Source organism: Vulpes lagopus, chromosome 2 (genome assembly GCF_018345385.1).
Source record: "Vulpes lagopus strain Blue_001 chromosome 2, ASM1834538v1, whole genome shotgun sequence".
NCBI lineage: Eukaryota > Metazoa > Chordata > Mammalia > Carnivora > Canidae > Vulpes > Vulpes lagopus.
In genome coordinates, this window is record NC_054825.1 from 80,034,102 (window position 1) to 80,054,259 (window position 20,158).

The 20,158-nt window shown below is 38.9% G+C and overlaps 1 protein-coding gene across 1 annotated transcript in view; it reads right to left on the reverse strand.

Annotated features, from left to right (window-relative positions):
- Positions 1-20,158, reverse strand: part of FMN1 (formin 1) — a 419,007-nt gene that overhangs the window by 219,696 nt on the left and 179,153 nt on the right. Inside the window, 1 exon segment of the mRNA XM_041746469.1 lies at positions 10,192-10,253. Within this exon segment, the coding sequence (XP_041602403.1) occupies positions 10,192-10,253 (62 nt within the window).

A 20,158-nucleotide genomic window follows, 5' to 3' on the forward strand; every position in this document is an offset into this window, starting at 1 on the left:
AGAACATACCCAGTATTTTGTACCAAGAGCTTATTTTTCACTTCCCCTTCTGATACTGCTGTCCTTTCTATTCCATCAACAGCCCTTTCAGGAAAACACAGGAGGCAGGAAGAAATGGGATGAGGAAAGAAGGAAAAAGGAAAGAAAAAGAAATATAAAAGTCCACAAAGATCTAAGAGCTCAAGGGACTTTTGCTTGGTATTCAAGAGACCATGGAGAGAAAGAGGATGAGGACATCCTAATTCAGCCTTTTTACACCTCAGCCCGGGGTCATCAACTCTGATGTCTGCAGAGCCAGGCAACCAACATAAACAAATAAAGGAGTCCAGATTTCCGATGATGGGAAAATGGCAGTAAAGCAGGAAGACCCAAAAAAAAAAAAAAAAAAAAGCAGGAAGACCCTTGGCTTCCCCTTCTCCCAGAAATACAACTAGATAACTATCAAATCATCCCAAGTACCTGAGAAATCAACCTGAAGACTAGCAGAACAAACTTTTCAACTAAAGGTACAGAGAAGGCCACATTAAAGAAAATATGGGGTACAGAGATGCGGCTTGAGAGAGAAATGGATCTTGGCCGTTGCAGTGGGGAGGAAGTCGCAGTCATGGAGAAAGGTAAGAGATAGACCAGCACACAGGGGAGCACATGGAGAAGATGATTCCCCATACAACTGGCTTGGAAAGGGAAAGGGCCCAAATTTCCTGAGTTCTTGCAAACAGAGGGACTTGAAGACTGGAATTTTAAAGGTCAGCATGTTTGACTTGAGGAGAGCACAGAAGCACTGAGGCTGCCCTTGGAGAAAAGGTAGGCAAACAACTCTCAGACATACAGCATGGAAAGAGTCATCTGAACAGTGCCTGGGCACAAGTAGGGAGGTTAGTTGCTCATCTTGGAGTGTGTGCCAGATTGGCTGCCTTCACAGAGAATCCCTTCCAGGACCAAATGAACTGGAGGTATCATTTCTCTTCCCCATCCCTTAGCATAAGCACAGGGCCACCTGTGGGAACCAGTGCAGACCCAACACTTGCTACCCAACTTGTTTACACCAAGCCTCACCCCCCACACTCTAGTGAAACTGCTCCTTCCAGACATGATTGCTTCAGTCCCAGCAGGAGGGGGTCCCCTCCCCCAGAAGACAGGCCCAATCCCTGCTTTTACAGTGTCTCCCGATGTGGGAGTTTTGCAGATCCTCAGTTCTGGAAGCAGTGGCAACAGGTCTCATTTCACAAACAGACTCAAGCACATGTAGGCCAGGGATCAAACAGTGCCCACAGCAGGCAAAGAGAGCCTCTGCAGATGACTGGCCTGAAGGATAAAGTGGCCAGGACAAAAATAGCAGAGGACACATTGGAGATACTGGCAATGGAAGTGCCTGGGGAACAGGGGACTGTTCACAGCAGGGCACCACAGGACCTCTTCTTCTTAGGGCCATTGTCCTCAAGAGCAGGAGACAAAGCTAACTTTTCTAACACAGAGAAACAGGCATAGAGACTTAGATAAAATGAGAAGACAGAGAAATGTATCCCAAATGAAAGAACAGGACAAGTCCAGGGGCAGAGATCTAAGCAAAATAGGTACAAGTAACATGCCCTGCCCAATGGAGTATTTAAAGTAGTGATCCTAAGGATACTCACTGGACTTGAGAAAAGAGTGGAAGACATGCATGAGATCCTTAACACAGAGATAAGGAATAACATAGCATAGATAAAGGGCTTAATAAACTAAATGAGAAACATAATGGAATGAATAGCCAGCTGGAAGAAGCAGAGGAACAAATTAATGACCCAGAAGAAAGAGTGATAGAAAGTAATTAAGCTGAATGAAAGAAAGAAAAAGAATTATGCATAATGGGAATAGACTTAGGGAACTCAGTAGCTCCATCAAATGTAGTAACATTCGAATTTCAGGAGTCCCAGGAAAAGAAGAGAGAGAAAGGGGAGAAGAAACTTATTTGAAGACATATTAGCTGAAAACTTCCCTATTCTGGGGAAAGAAACAAATATCCAGATCCAGAAGTCACAGAAAACCCCCAGCAAAATCAACAAAAGCAGATCCAGACCAAGACCTATTGTAATTAAATTGGCAAAGTATAGTGATAAAAAAAAAAAAAAACTAAACTAAACTAAAAAAGCAGCAAGACAAAAGAAGACAGTAGCATGCAAGGGAAACCCCAAAAGGCAAGTAGGAGATTTTTCAGCAGAAACTTTACAAGCCAGAAGAGAGTGGCATGATCTATTCAAAGTGCTAACTGGGAAAAATCTGTAGCCAGGAATACTCTATCTAACATTCAGAATAGGAGAGATAAAGAGTTTCCTCGACAAACAAGCACTAACAGAGTTCATGACCACTAAACCACCACTGTGAGAGATATCAAAGGGGATTCTTTGTAGAAAGGAGAGACCAAAAATGACAGTATGGAGGTAGGAAACACAAAGGCACTTAACAATGAATGTGTAAGATATCAGTCAAGAACTCACAAAATAAAATGATGTAAAACATGACAACATATACCTAAAACGTGAGGAGGAGAGGACTAAAGAATGGGTTCAAATTTAAAGAACAATCAACTCAATATAGACTGCTTTATGCAAAAGTGGTTATACACAAATCCAAAGGTAACCATATATCCAAAGCCACTAATAAGTAGGCAAAGAATAAAGAGAAAGAAATCCAAATATGTCACTAAGCAAATCAGTTGAACCATGAAATAAAGAAAGGCTCAGAGAAAAATCTTCAGAAACAACCACAAAACAAATAATAATATCACAATAAGTACATATCAATTATTACTTTGAATGTAAATGGACTAAATGCTCCAATAAAAAGATATAGGGTGACAGAAAAGATTAAAAAACAAACAAACCAAGACCCATCTATAATACTGCCTACATGAGTCTCATTTTAGACTTAAGACACCTGTAGACTAAAAGTGAGGGGATGGAGAAACATCTATCATGCAAGTGGATGTCAAAAAAAAAAGCCAGATTAGCAATACTTATTATTGGACGAAATAGACTTTAAAATAAAGACTGTAATAAGAGACGAAGAAGGGCACTATGTAATCATACAAGGGACAATCCAATAGGAAGATCTAATGATTGTTAATATTTATGCACCCAACATAGGAACACTCAAATATATAAAACAGTTAATAACAAACATAAAGAAAATAATTGATAATAATACAATAATAGAGACTTTAATACCTCACATCAATGGACAGATCATCTAAACAGAAAATCAACAAGAAAACAACAGCTTCAATTGACACACTGGACTAGATGGGTTTAACAGATACATTCAAAACATTCCATTCTAAAACATCAGAATACATACTCTTTTTCAATTGTACGTGGAACATTCTCTAGAATAGGTCATATATTAGGCCACAAACAAGCCCCCACAAATTTAATAAGATCAAAGTCATATCATGCTTCTTTTCTGACCACAATGCTGTGAAACTAGAAGTCGACCACAAGAAAAAATCTGCAAAGAGGATTATGGAGGTTAAATAACACCCCACTAACCGATGAATGGGTCAAGCAGGAAATGAAAGAAATCAAAAAGTACATGGAAACAAATGAAAACACAATGGTCTAAAACCTCTGTGATGTAGCAAAAAGTGGTTCACAAGCCCACCTTAAGAAGCAAGAAAAATCTCAAACAATCTAACCTTATACCTAAAGGATCTGCAAAAGAACAACAAACAAAAGCTAAAGGCAGCAGAAGGAAGGAAATAATAAAGGTTAGCACAGAAATAAATGACATAGAAACTGAAAAAACAATGTAACAGATCAACGAAAACAGGAGTTGGTTCTTAAAATAATAAAAATCAATAAAATTGATAAACCTCTAGCCAGACTTATCAAGGAAAAAAGAGAAAGGACTCAAATAAATAAAATCACAAATGAGAGAAGAGAAATAACAACACCACAGAAATACAAACAAGTATAAGAGAATATTATGAAAAACTATACCCCAACAAATTGGGACAACCTAGAAGAAACAGATAAATTCCTGGAAACATATAACCTCCCAAAACTGGAACCTGAAGAAACAGAAAAGTCGAACAGACCAATAACTAGCAAAAGAATTGAATCAGTAATCAAAAAAACTCCGAACAAACAAAACTCCAGGACCAGATGTAGCTTTGCAGGGGAAATCAACCAAACTTTTAAAGAGTTAATACCTATTCTTCCCAAACCATTCCAAAAAATAGAAAAGGAAAGAAACCTTCCAAATTCATCTTACGAGGCCAGCATTACCTTGAAACCAAAACCAGATAAAGACACCACTAAAAAAGAGAACCACCGGCCAATATACCTGATGAACACAGATATGATATCTGGGTCTTCCAGGGAGCCAACAGCCTAAGAAGCATCTCAACCCCAGTAAACCAACAAATCCACTGAATGCATAACATTGTATTCTATACCCACATTGAAACCATGAACTAAAATATCTTTCAACATTTTAAATTTTGTCTTCTCTTTAGACATCTTGGTAATTAATTATACTAACAGCAACACTTAGGGGAATATTACAAGGGTTTAATGAAATCATCATTTTTCATAATTGTGAAGGTTTTGTTTATCCCTCTACAAATGACTCCCTCTTCCTCACAGTATTCTCCAGGAACTAACAGATTTAAATGTATTGTGTTGATAACCAAGAACGTAACAAATGGAAAGGGCTCAGGATTTATGTTTATAAATTTAGCTGTATCAGCTCATATGTAGCTTATAATCAATTTTGTGTCAACAGCATGTGTAAAATGAGAAAGGGATCTGTGGGGTGGATTGAAGAGAGAAAAGGAAGTCTACAAGTTTTGTTTAATGGAGGCCAACATACCATTTGGTTCTTTTGGGGACAACAAGGTACAACGTAAGTTAATTTCTAGTTTGGCATCTGTCCCTGGATCATTTCACAGTGGGAGTTACCATATTAGCAATGTGACTGCATTGCACAATAAGCAGGTGCCTGCCAGAGGCCATCAGTCAGTCAAGTTTCCCCTCACTTATGGACTATCCATGTGATGAATGGGGGAAATGAGAAAGGTTCCCGTGAGGGAAATGTCACTGCTGGCTAGTTCTTTCTTCTGTCCTATAATGCAAAGAACATTACTTAAAAAGAGATAAAACGGCGTTATTTCCATGGCACCTACTTCCAAGTTGCTCAAAGTGCTGATCAAAAACAACATTCTTAAATTATCCAGAGCTCCTCAAAAGCCAGGCGGAGGGCATGCATCCCGCTCCCAACACATTCACACACTCCAACTTTCAAAAATGAAGAAGCAGAGAGCCAAAGAAGCCGGGGCCATTTCATGCTCGTGCTTCCCTCCTGTCATAAAGAACTGGCCCGCTTGTAAAAGTTTCATTTATCATTTTAAGAGCTGCATCCTTCACTGAGTCAGGCATCTAAGAAAGCACTAGGAAGCGAGCATGCAGAGCATTACTGACCATGAACACACTGCCCCCAAAGAGGTGGGCAGAATTGAGAAGAAAGCCCATGTTAGAGAGGGGAACCTCCAAAAGAGGGTAAAAGATAAAAAAGGGCATGTGTGTAAATAGCGGGGATTTACAGATTCTGAGTTAGATAACCCCAAGTCTGAAAGGGCAATGTTATGGATAAACTGAATTTTTTTTTCCAAGTATGGTGGGACAAATAATAAAATTCAAAGGCACTGGGGGTGCCTGGGTGGCTCAGTGGTTGAGCATCTGCCTTTGGCTCATGGCATGATCCCGGGGTCCTGGGATCAAGTCCTGCCTCAGGCTCCCTGCAGGGAGCCTGCTTCTCCCTCTGCCTATGTCTCTGCCTCTCTCTCTCTGTGTCTCTCATGAATATTAAAAGCCTTAAAAAATAAGTAAATAAAGTAAATAAATAAAATTTTATAAATAAATAAAATTCAAAGGCACTATTAGAGATTATATGGCCTGGTCCCTCGTTTTAGATATTAGGAAACTGAGCTGAAAGCCCTGCCAAAGTTCACATTATTCATCATCCCAAACTTAAGACCACAATCCAGACCTTCTGATTCTGGATCTAATGTTCTTTCCAGTAATGCTTCACTGATTAATGTAAAGGGTATCAGTTTCAGAGTCAGACAGGTCTAGGTAAATTCAAATTCAGGTTCCTCCACTGACTAGTCTGGGAGCCTCGTGTTTTATCAACTGTAAAATGGTGACGAATCTATTATTTAGCTTATATTTCTACATTTATGCTTTATAATAATAATGTTAAGTACCTAGAACAAAGGTTGGCACAAAGTAGGGATAAGATTAAATTTAGGTACTATTATTTTTCAGTTATAGGTTGTTAGATATGTTTACGTATCATCTATGTGGCCAAGCACTTTGCTAGGTACTTTCAGAGAGAGGAAAAAAAATCATTTTTCTCTCCAAGATGCTTACCACCAGCAGATTAATAAACAGGACTTTGACAGTATAAAAAAATGTAACAAAACCATATGAAGACTTTAACTTGAACTTAAGGAGTGGATTGTACATTGAGATAACATTATATGAATAAACACAGAACAGTATTCAAAAAAACTTTGATCCTAGGAATCTCAAAGAAGTAACTCTTTATTTGTAGCATGGGAGATTAGTTTTATCATGTGCCTTAAAAGGGCGGGTCTGAAATACATTTCATTTCCACCCAATAGTCATGAACTTGTACAATGGTAACTCCAGGCAAACACTTCCCAGATAAGTGAGAACCTGGAAAGGGAAGGTACTGTCTTTTCAAAAATGAAGTCTGCAATACAGAACTATCCAAAAATGAAAAATGAGCCAGATGATGCTGAGTATCATAAAGGGATCATAAACCTTCAAAGTAGAGTTTGCTAAATGAAGGGCACACTTGAAACAAAATTGCAAGATTTCTGTGGCTACATCATAAATGACAATGTAGTGAAGTCAAAAAATGTCTGATCTGCTACCACTCTCCTACTGGAGATCTGAGTCGGCCAAGTGCTCTCAATTTATGTAGATGATGTGTAAATTCATTCCAAGCATAAATAAATCTTTGCTGTAGAATATAAGGAGAATATGCATGTAAGTTGCTATATATTTCGAAAAGCCAGTTCTAGGACAAAGCCTGAGGACTAAGTGCTTTAGTAGTGCACAGTGCTCCATACATCTTAACTGCAGAGCATGCATGAGATTACAAACTCCAAACACCTCCCACTTACTAGCCTTGGGACTCTGGATTAGAAAGGTCAACCTCCAATCAAATTACATTAGGTGGTAAGGTTTCCATTTTGCTAAGGGGGAAACTGAATAATTAAGTGACTTCTCTACAAATCTATACTCAAAAACAATAGACAGCTGGAGTGCCTGGTTGGGGCAGTTGGTTGAGCAACCAACTCCTGATTTTGGCTCAAGTCCTGATGTCAGTGTTATAGGACTGAATTCCATGTCAGGCTCTGTGCTCAGCAGGTAGTCTGCTGGAGACTCTCTCCCTCTCCTCTGCCCCTCCTGCTCTCCCCCACAAATAAATTCTTTTAAAAAATAGCTGATTTTAGGTTCTCTGTTTATTAAATCATGCCATTTATTTAAAGTCTGTAGAAACAAACTAAAAAAACTAAAGTGATACATATCAATTCTCGTATATAGTGGCAGAATGAGTCACTTTTCCTGTATATGTTAAGTATGAAATCCTTTTTATTCTAGAAAGGTATGCTGAAGAAGTCCTGAAGCACATATGACATTCTTGACCTGTAAGTGGAGAAAGGAAACCTAATAAGGGCTGCTGACGGAAATCACGTATAAGGAAATGAACATCGAGATACCAGATCTGTCACTCACTGTGTTCTACTAGTCCTGTCACAACAGATGTGGTTGTTTCTTTGTGGAATAAAACAAGTGAGGATGGTGAGGATGGTGGAATAAAACAAGTGAGGATGAACACACACACAAGCACAGTCAGGCTGGGTCACTGTCTATTTTGTGAACTACCTCTGTTCTGACTGGTTGGTGTTGCTGCCCATCTAGTTATTTTTCAACTGCCAGAGAATGGGGGTTAATTAAAGCAGAAAGGGGCCAAGTAGATGAAATGGCCCAGCGTGGGGACAGTGGCAAACTGGAGAACATATACCTCAGTTGAAATAAACACCTGCTTCCTCAATCCCAGATGGTTGAAGTCAAACAAAAATAAGCTCACTGTTGCTAGGTTTTCTCATGTTTTTTTAGAAGCAGCTAGAAACTCCTCCATATTTTAAAATATGTATTCCTAATTCAACCTTTAAAATGCTGTGCTGGCCCAAAAACACTTCTTCAGGTCAGGTCAGGGATAGGAGTTCTCAGGTTCCTATTGAAGGTTGTCAGTCGATGATCGCTGGAATAGTCCCAAACTACAGGTAAGTGAAGAGATTGGGTACCCTGCCCCCATCCTGATGGCTGTAGTGTGTCATGACCGCAGGATTTCAGCAATTTTGTATGAATCGTAAATATGGTACCTAAAGAATACAAGTTTACTAGTAGCATCCAGGGAACAGATCATTCTTTCCCAGGCAAAGAAAACTTAAGGTAAAATTAGGAACATTTTTTAGCCTTTTTTATTGTCGATCATATCTCAATTTAACTCTTATTTTGAACTGGAGATCATGATCGCAATATAATCTCTCCCCTTCCATTTACTTTTCTCTTTTTCTTGTCCAACCTTTCCTTAGTTTGAGATGTAAGATAATAGGACTCTTGTGGAAATGACACAAGATAACATATGTAGTATACATAGAACAATGCCCAGCACAAAGTAAGAACTCAAACAGTAAGAGCCTGCTGATAACTGTGAAAATTATTTAGCTATCAAAGCCCTCATAAGGCTGGTCTGAAACCTCAGGAAGCCAGTGTTAACTTACGACCTAGCTGTTCACAAACTTCTGCTCACAGAATCGCTTCTGTGCCTACCCTCTTTAGCAGTCTGTTTCTTAAATTGATCCCCATTTCACTTCCTTTGAGACAGCTGAGACTCTTTTCACACCAAAACAAAGAAGAGAGGTCTCTGTAGAGCATTTTGTAACAAAGGAGCTAAGAGCCACCACCTCTCTTCCCCCACAGGAGACAAAGGTACTCCCCCCCCCCTTTTTTTTTCTTGTTTCTTTGTGAAATGGACTCATTCATCCCTCCAAACTGCTTAAGACAAGCTGAATTTATGCACCATATGACCTATTTAATAACCTTTCTTTGCTATTTGCAATGGCTTTATCTATAATCCAATACAGTGTCTCAGTTATTTTAAAAAGCACATTACCACTTATTGGAAAGAAGAATGTTTGATCTACAAATTCATTAAATTAGCAAGTAATGAGTTAGCACTGAATAAACACCAAGTTTTATTTAAATTTTGCTATTGTCCCTTAAGGCATGGGTCAATCCAACCATCAGTAAACTAGAATCAGTGCCTGATTCAACATTTAGTTATTTGAAATTAAAACCCTACAACTTCCTGTTATAGGCACTGCAAACAAAGACCAAACATTAAGGGAATGACAATTAGATAGTGGAAGGAATAAATAATCCCTCAGTCTTTCTGAGATCAAGTCAGCAATCTCCAAGCACCCCTTAGGGATAGAGAATGGATGGCTCAGCACAACTCTGGCTCCTATGACATCCTATTGCAAGGATGTCCTGAGATGGATGGACACAAAAACATGAATGGGAATAAGCCAAACAAAATAGTTTACAGTGCACATAGGGAAAACAGATTTTTTTAAATAAATTTATTTTTTTATTGGTGTTCAATTTGTCAACATACAGAATAACACCCAGTGCTCATCCCGTCAAGTGCCCACCTCAGTACCCGCCACCCAGTCACCCCTACCCCCCGCCCACCTCCCCTTCCACCACCCCTAGTTCGGAAAAACAGATTTTTAAAGACTTCCTACAAACAGTAAAAGTCTAAATATCTTGTTTCCTGCTTTACAAATAAAACCAGTATTTTCTCTAAGCATATCCCTTTCCCACTCAAATGCACTTGTGGCATTTCTTAGAAATAGGAATTGAATTACATTAAAAATGGAGTTCAAGTCTTCCCTTCCCACGATAAATGTAGGCAGTGCCCACTGGCAGGTACCAGCTGCAGATGCCGTCTAGGTAAATATGGCAACAAAAGGGGAGTATTTACTTTGGCCCATGAGAAAACGAAACATCAGTCTCATATAACCGGTTCAGTAGAATCAAAGAGATATACCTGTAGGTTTTCAATTTCTTCTTTGTGTTCCCTCTTCAAGTGTAAAATAGCAGCTTGGTATTCTGTAAGATCACAAAAGAAGGCAATTACAAAGACGCACACAAAATTATGCACAAAATGCAAGTGAGAATCTCCAAGATGCCAGAGTCCCTCCTACAAGTAAACTAAGTAAATAAACGCCACAGCTGGACATTAACCTGATAAGAGATGTTGAAAAATGGGACAAGATAGGACAAGTAGCTCAGGATAGAAGGGAAATTTCCTTCCATTTGGCAAACTCTGAATTATGAGAGGCCCCAAGTTAAGCAGATAGGACAGGGTTAAAAAAGAAAAAAAAAAAACACCATGATAAGTGTTCCAGATAAAGACTGGGTCAGGTGTTTGTCTTTAAGGAGGAGCTGGAAGCTCAGGCGGCACTGAGAATACAGACGAGTTAAGAGCAGACACACCTTGGGGGATGCCTGGGTGGCTCAGCAGTTGACTGCCTTTGGCTCAGAGCGGGAACATTGGTCAGGGGATGGGGTCCGCATTGGGCTCCCCATGAGGAGCCTGCTTCTCCCTCTGCCTCTCTGTGTCTCATGAATACATAAATAAAAAAATTTTTTTTAAAAAGCAGACACAGAGGAAACAAAACTTTGTATGTAAGATCAGAGAACTCTATTTTTAACTGCTTAAAAAAAAAAAAATCTCCATTTGAATGCAAGGCTAATAAGCAAGCACCCAGGGCTGATTTTAATCTTTAGATCACTTCAGAAAGTCAAGACCATTTGTCATTTGGACGAGATAATCTAGGGTGCCTTGAAGTTGAAAAGGAGGACAAAAATAAATTTTGATCCAATTTTAGCCTGAGTCTAATAACCTTGATTCCAACAAAAAAATTCCAAGTGTATACAAGAACTCCAGCCAACAACCAAAACTACCAGCCCGCTGGCTAAGCATGAAGCAGCTTGGACAACTTTATTTCCAGCAGGAGGACTAAGTATGTGGGGTCACAGAACTATACAGACTGGAGGACCACAAAGCAAAATGCTATGGAAAAACATTTTTGTAGGATAAGTTGTTTTCTTAACAATGTGTTTGGGGTTATGAGTATGAGTACTAAAGAAGTAGTTAGATGTTGTTTAAAAAATATATAAAAGGACAGACTATTTCTTCAAGTGGATTTCAGAAATCAGGCATGAAAACTCAGGTGTCAAACCAAAAATGGATGAGGGAAATCATTGGTAAAGCCATAACAGGACAGGAGTGTTGCTGTTATTATAAATGGTCACACTGCTGCTCTTACAGGGAATGTGTCATACTGAGCTGTGAATCTGTCAGCAAGTTCTGTGAATTTTACATCCAAACTACACCTTGAATCAAACCCCACACTCATCAATCACCACTATGGTCTAAGCCACCATAGTCTTCTCCTGGACCTCTATAATATCCTAGAAAGGTCAACTGCTTTGACTCTCACTACCACCACCTTAACCCATTCTCCTCACAGCAGTCTGAATGATCTAGTAAAGGCATGAACCAGATTATGTCTCATCCTCAGCTTTTCAATGCACTTAGAGTGAAATCCTAACTCCTTACTGCAGCACATAGCGTCCTTCATGACCTGGCTCCCACATACCTCTCCCTGTCTTTGCCTTGTTCATTACAGACCAGGCACTCTGACTTTCTTGAACTTGTCAAGTTTTTCTACCACAAAATCTTTACAATACTGGAGATAATGATAATAGATTATATTTACTGAGCATTTACTGTATGTATATCAGGCATTATCTAAGTATTTCATATATATATTGACTCATTTTTCCTCCTACAATAACCCTATGATGTAGGTACATTACCCCCATTAATGATGAAGAAATCAATGCATTAAGAAGTTAAGCAGCTTTCTTATTCAAAAAAGATGGATAAACTGCAGAGCTAGGAAATACACGTAATTGAAGGGTGAATGTATAAACAAATTGTGGTATATCTATAGAATGGAATACTGCTCAGCAATACTAAGGAATTACTATTGATACATACATCAACATAAATCAATCTCAAAGACATTATGCAGAGTGAAAAAGTCTCAGAGGGCTAAGTATTGTTTACGTCCATTCATATGACATTCTGGAAAAGAAAGTTATAGGGATAAAAACAGATCAGAGCATCAGTGGGCAGAGGTGGGAAGGAGGGGGGCTAGAATTTGACTAAAAAGGAATGGCACACAAAGGAATTTTGGGGGTGAAACCTTTCTTAATAACCTTTCTTAATCCTGATTACCGTGCTGGCTACATGAATTCACACATGAGTTAAAATTCATAAAACTGTGCATCAAAAAGAAAAAGTTCATTCGATAATGTGTTAATTTTTTTTGAGATTTTATTTATTTATTCATAAGAAACAGAGAGAGAGAGAGAGAGAGAGAGAGAGAGAGAGAGAGAGAGAGAGGCAGAGACACAGGCAGAGGGAGAAGCAGGCTCCATGCATGGAGTCTGACGTGGGACTCGATCCTGAGTCTCCAGGATCACGCCCTGGGCTGAAGGCGGTGCTAAACCGCTGAGCCACCCAGGCTGCCCCCATAGTGTATTAATATTTTTAAAAAATCAACAAATATTTCACTTTTAAATGTTTTCTCTAGGAGACTCAGCATAACTCATCAAGACCTGTTACTACTATTTCTATTCATTATTTTCCTAAGATACTAGCAGATGCAATAGGATAAGAAAAAAGAAAACGTGGGTGCATACACACACACACACACACACACACACACACACACACGCATACATGCATTTACATATAAAAAATAAAAGAAAAAATTAAGCTATTATTATGATCATATATTTAGAAAAATCCAAAAGACTGCCTGCAGATAACATGTTAGAATTAATATATGAGTTTAGTAGATTTGCTAAATATAAGTATACAAAATCCTGATACCAGCAAGTTTCACACAGAAAACCTGGGGCACCTGGGTGGCTTAGTGGGTGAGCATCTGCCTTTGGCTCAGGTCATGATCCTGGGGTCCTGGAATTGAGTCCTGCCTCAGGCTCCCTGGAGGAAGCCTGCTTCTCCCTCTGCCTTGTCTCTGCCTCTCTCTGTGTGTCTCTTATGAAGGAATAAAATCTTAAAAAAAAAAAAAAAAAAAAAAAAAAGGAAAACCTAACATTCACAGTACCTCTAAAAACACTAAGTACTTAGAAAAACCTCATTAATTTGCAAGACCTCATGAGAAAACAAAAACATCATATTTAAATATATTGCCAAGACACAGAGAGTGAGCAAGCTATGTTTTTTAATAAGACTCAATATTGTAAAGTTGTTAATTTTCCCAAGTTGATTTACTGATTCAGTGCAATGCTGTTAAACATTTCTAAGGGTTTGCGGTTTTTTTTTTTTTTTGAATAAAGAGTTCATTCTAAAACATATAACGAAGCACAGATATGCAAAAAAAAATAAGAGCCAAGAAACTCTTGAAAATACAAAAATAAGACAACTTGCCTTACACTCTGATAAGAATTATTTTTATCACAACATAATTAAAGTAGCACAGTGTTGAAAGAGGGCTCATCGATAACAGAACAGACTACAGGGCTCAGAAAGACATGGTGAATTCATGGTCACTTTACAAGACAGAAGTATCATGGAAGACCTTTGTTTACACTAAGAATGTTCTTTCTAATAATTATTGGTTAGGAAAAGTGGATATGCCTATGGAAGAACAAAAATCGGATCCCAACTTAATATCTGATAATAACCAATTTTAAGATGATTAAAACCTAAACTGTAAAAAACCAAACTACAAATGTTTAATAAGACAATACAACAGAATATTTTTATAATTTCAGGTCACAAAAAAACTTAAGATTCAAAAAGCATTACATATAAAGGAAAGAAAATTTGACTACATTAAAATTAAGAACTTCATTTCACCAAAATACACCATAGAGGGAAAAGACAAGGCCACAGATTGGGAAAATACACTTAAAACAAATAATAAAAAATTGTGTGTGTGTGTGTGTGCGTGCGTGTGTGCACACGCATGTGCATTATTTCCTACAAAACTACACAAAATGAAAAATGGGTGAAAAAATGCCAACAGGCACCTAAAAAGACAACATGCTAGTACAGATATATTCAAAGGTACTCATCCTCATTAGTAATCAGGAATACTGGAAGGCTGACAAAATACTCACATAATCATGGCAAGAGTACAAACTGGTACAATCACTATGAAAAATGCTTGGTATTTTTCTAATAAAGTTGAAGCTACTCATACCTCCCTACCCAACAATCTGCATCCTGGCTACACATCAATGGAAAAAAATACCTATAAAAAGAAAGCAAATAATAGTAACAAAAGTCAGGATAATGGTGGGATCCAGGAAAAGACAAAGTGAGTCGGGTTATGATTGAGCAAGGTGGCATCACATGAGGGGGTCAATGAAAAATTATTCTTTAACCTCTATGTGTTTTATGTCATTTTCTGTATGTATACCTAACATTAAAATGTAAGGAAAAAAAGCATAATCAAAACTCAATTCCATGCCTTTACAAAGTTGGCAAATTGTAGTTAAGCCAACCTTCTTACAAAACTGATGCTCCTTGGAAATAACATATGCATTCTAAATAGAAATTACACAGAATATATTTGAAATTATTCATTTTGTGTAAATTGTACCTGTAAGGGTGTGACAGATATAGTTATGACTAATTTAGAGATTGATGGAGACTATTATTGCAAAGCTAACACCCAGCAAATCATGATTCATCCCTTCTTCAAATATTTTTGAATATTTCCCAGTGTTACAAGTGGCAAAGAACACATCCCCACTGCTGAGAAGGAATGCTCATGCCATGGATTTACAAGAGAATATAAAAGTTACAGAATAATGAGTCTAGGCAAGATTGGTGGTTTCCAAACATGACTAGTTAGTGGCAGTCCCCTCCTCTACATTTTCTAAGTTTGCAGATGCAAAGGTAGAGCCCTTCTTTCTTGGACGTGAGGGTAGTGAGGCAGAAATCTCAATTCAAGACTAAGGATGTTTTTTTTGTTGTTGTTAAAAAGAGAATTTCACCCTGGTCTCCAGTAGCTCTGGGACTACCACATGAAAAAGAGAAATCAAGATTTTGAGTTTCAGGGCTTGAGAAGGGCAGACCACTTTGAGGCTACATTAGCCCCAAAGGAAATTAACAAATAAATTCAATTAACCCAGCCCACAAGAAAGAAGCTTGAAGAATATTTTTATGAAAATAATATATTATATGAAAAGACAGAAATAGGAAAAAGGATCCTGACAGGCAGGATTCAACATTTTGGGGGAAAATATTTAAGAACTTACCTCCATTAAAAAAAAAAAAAATCTTTCTAGTCAAGTACTTAATCTAATTTGAATGGATCCCTTTTGTAGCACAAAAGTTCCTTTTTTTTTTTTTCAATCAGCTCACAACAACAAAACAGGCTTTCTGCCGAATATCATGAGAGTATGCATCTTCCAATTCACCAAGAGCAGAATTGAAGGTGATCTTGCTAACATAGGGAGGCATGTAGTCACCAAAACTAGAGTTCCACTCAGTTTCCCTTAATTATAAATGGGTACAAGTAACACTGAGTGCTATTTTTCAGTAACTGTTCTAAGCACTTGACACAAATAATTAATATATGACATCTTCACATCACACTCACAAGGTGGGTTTACAGATAAGGAAACTGAGGTACACGGTTTGAACACCTTTCCCCAATTCAAATGCTAGTAAGTGCCGGCAAGGTCATTCTGGCCCACAAGCCTGTGATTTTTCCCCTGTGGAGTTGTTCGTTTGCTACTACTGTTCTTCTTATAGTTGGGTAAGCTTCAGGTACAACCAATGCTCAAAGTTCCTAGGCATTTAAAGGTTGCTGGCTTCACCCAATCACTAGAATCACTAGTGGACTTGATAAATCCTTTCTATAACTTTTTAAAAGGGGCCTGGGGCATTTTTAACCCCAAGGAGGTTTGACGAGTCCAGGGTTAACATGAACAGTGTGAGTTACAATGGCTGGTCCCATCAAGTTATGTGATTATGATTCATCTATTTTCTCTATTGGGACTTTCAGAACTATGGCCACCAGTTTGTGGTTGTATCTGGTTTTCACTTATATGCTCTTACATGTATCCAAACCCTTCCCCTACACAGATATACACACATCTCATTGGAAGAAATGGATCATGCATACAGTTGGAGAATTAGAGAATTCCTGATTCCCTAATGGATGAGAACTGTGGCTCTCTTCCTGCTCATGCATTCTAATTTGCACTGCCTTCACCTTTCATTGGCTTGACCCATTGCCTCACATTGCTACACACAGGTTAAAACACATACCTTCAGTCTTAAAGGCAAAGGATCCTTTCTCTGAATTTATACCTGGAGAATATTCAGTCAGAGTTTCCAAAGCTTTGCATGCACAATATGAGGGGTTTTTTTTGTTTTGTTTTGTTTTGCTAATAGACAGCTGAACTTTAACAGGTGAATAGTTATTTTAATGTATGTTAGGAAAAAAATCAAACTAGCACATTAAACCCACAACTTTATGAATATTACTGTTATAAGATAGTGTTGGTCAAAGTTTAGTCTCTGGAACTAAAGATCACTGGGAACTTCTCAGAAATGCTAATTCTCAGGCCCACCTCAGACTCAATAAAAACTCAGAGGATGCTCTAACGAGGCTCCCAAGTGATCATGATGCATTCTATAGTTTGAGAACCACTGCCTCTGAAGATAGGTTACTTTTAATCACACAGAAAGTCCTACACAGTACAAAAAAAGTTTAAAATTTTTAAAGTAGTAAAAATGTATAAATATATGCTCCAAGTCACAGAGCTGGTACATAAGAGATGTCATTTGGGAATTACTGACGGATGAATTCAAACAAAGTTACCCAAGAACAAATGCAGAAACTTTCTCCAACTATCTCTAACATTAATGAAAACGGTGCTGGGTCATCAAAGGCAAAATCACAGACAACTTACTTCAATACCTAAGAATAAAATAAAATTTGAGCTTTCATATTTATATGCTCAGGAGGGCAAAGCATTTGGCCTGCTCTTGGTACACGGTAGGTCTTCTAGATTTGTTTCCCTTGCCATGTGCCTATAAACAATGCAGTAGTTGTACAGGTCGGGGCAGGGATCGCTGCTTTCGTATCTGTTAGAAACAATCGAGGAAGATTAAAGTCAGTGGAGTCCAGAGAAAAAAATGGGGTATAATCCAAGTCAATAGCTGTCAGCAAGTCCATCACCTGAAATGTCAATATAACACCTCTTTATTAGTGGACCTGCAACAAGAACAGTGGAAGTGTATAATAAGGAGCCCAACCTTTTTTTTTTTTTTTTTTTTTTTTGATGCCAGACTGCTAATAATACCTCTCCCTCGTCCCCTTTGCCTCACATCTGGACAATCTAAATAACAAGCCTTTGACATAAGCAGGGAATTAGAACCACACAAGCTACTGCCCCGTAAGTGGGGATCCTCAGCCTGGCTCTATACCCTAAACACTGTAAAATCCCAAACCAGTCTCCTTCCTTTCAAGGCCTTTTCTGGCCTGCTCTCCCCAGAAGTCTCATTATTTTAGTAAGTGAACCTTTTCCTATCCTCTTTTGTGTGTGGTTTATGTGTGGAGTTATCAATCTTAGCATCTGAATCAAATTTAGATAGAGATTCATCCTGTCTCCTCAAAAAGGATGAGGGCATGTAGAAGTTATACGAATCATCAGTGAAAGTAGCCATTATGTTGTTCTAGATAGGTATAAAAAGGAGATGACTAGTTTCCATTATCAGAAAAATACATGATTGGACAAGAGCTGGAAGACATCCCGCGAAGTTAGGAATTTATCTTTCAATCTCTCTCCGTGGTTAAGGACATTTAGGATTTTTTCAGGCAGAAATATAAAAATGCCAGTATTCATAGACCGGGAGATTATCCCAACTCTTGAAGCCTAGGAGTTTCTCTCTAAACCTGGTAGCTCTTTCATTCATGTGTTTAGTGTCTCCACAAGCCAGGCACTGTTGAGGCAGTGGGTGGGTATAAGAAAGGGAACAGCACACATTTCCAGCCTGAAAGACTTCTCTTTTGAATTGTCGTAGAAGCTTTTCGCACTTACACTGAAGTATTAACACATGAAGCTTTTGTTTTCTTAAAAGATTTGATTCCATTCACTTGTTTGATACACAGCTGTCAAAGCCTGGAACATTGCTCAGCAGGTACTCATGCACTCATGCCTGCCCTTTCTGCTTGGAATACAGAGTATCTCCAGAAGCCCCAGAAGATACTCTCCTAGTGGAGAGTGAACTGACATGATGGGAAAGAGACTATTTAAATTTGCTTGCACCCAGTTTGGCCTGCCTCTGTCACTCCCACTCTTTCACAAAAGAACATACCCCAGGTGACCACTCCTCAGTCGGCCTGGGTCCCACAGCACAGACCTATGCCCTCACCATAGTCAGTGGCCACATCCAGTCTGTGCACAGCATGCAACAGCCCAGCCTGCCTCGGTTGAACCACAGATGGCTTCTGCAAATAAATGCTTGAGATGGAAAACTACTAGGTTTCATACAGCCTGTTACACAGCATTATTGCAGTCATAGCTGATAAACATGCTAAGTGTCCAGCTAAGTTTATTTACTATGTGGAGACTCAGACCACTTTAGAGGCTTTCAATAACTGGAATGGACAGAAAAGGGCTTAGAGAAGAGGATAAACTGAAGGGAAGCGGGCAATGATTAAGGTATGTGTATCCTTTAAATACTCAGCAGTTGAGTCTGTATGTCCCAAGGTGATGGTATAAGATAGGTACAAAGGTCAGCAAATTCATGGCTATATGTCTTGACTTTACCCAGATGCCCCAGGCACGTATTCAGGGCCAGGCCCCATTAGACAGTTTACCACCGGGACATCCATTCAATGAAATTCCAGCTCCCAGTGTGGGATAACTCACCTTTCCCTGTGGTTTTCTTCTGACACCCCTATTTTCTATCTGTTAAAGGAGAGATACTAAACAGCTTAGAACCCCAGGAACATAACAAGCTCCCTAGGACTTATATTTCCCTTTCTATTCATGTAGCATGTCAAAGCCAGGAAGCAAATCTAGAGAGGCACACACTTGTCAGAATAAAATCCAGAAAAAAAAAAAAAAAAAAAAAATCCAGGCCACGGCTGAAAGTACCCCATGACTGCCATTAGGTGGCAGTCACAATACTTCATATTTAAACTTGAAACTCAGCCACCAGGACACAGGGTTCTGCAGGGGTGGGCACGTGGGGACTGAGGAGGGTGGACCAGAGTGTGAAATGAACGCTTTTCTTTACTATGAAAGATGGACTAATGTGGACATGGTAACTAGATGAGAAAAACTGGGGGACGCTTGGTTGGTTCAGCAGTTGAGGGTCTGCCTTTGTCTCAGGGCATGATCCCAGGTCCTGGGATTGAGTCCTGTATTGGGCTACCTGCAGGGAGCCTGCTTCTCCTTCTGCCTGTGTGTGTGTGTGTGTGTGTGTGTGTGTATGTGTGTGTGTGTGTGTCTGGGTCTCTCATGAATAAATAAATAAAATCTTAAAAAAAAAAAAAAAAAAGGAAAAAGAAAAACTGGAACAAGTAAGGGATATTTCTGACCAGGTTTCCAAAAAGTTAAGGGACCCAACAGACCTCCAGTTGTTATAGGTTCACCTTTTTCAGTCTCTCCTAAACCTGCATGACAAGGAAATCTAAAATACAAAGCAAGAAAGTTAGAAGTCACAAATGAGAACCAAAATATAGTAACATCCTGGAGAAACAGAACTGGAAAAGAACAGCCAAGCAGTACTTTGCACCCGAAATGCTGGGCCCCAGTTCCAGAGGCAGACAGGATGGCCTGGAGTCAGGTTTCTGTAGAGCAACAGGGGCTGAGAGGGTCCCCGGGGAGGGGCGGGGTAGAAAACGGAGGGGGGCAAGCTTGCTGCTTAGAAAAAGGGA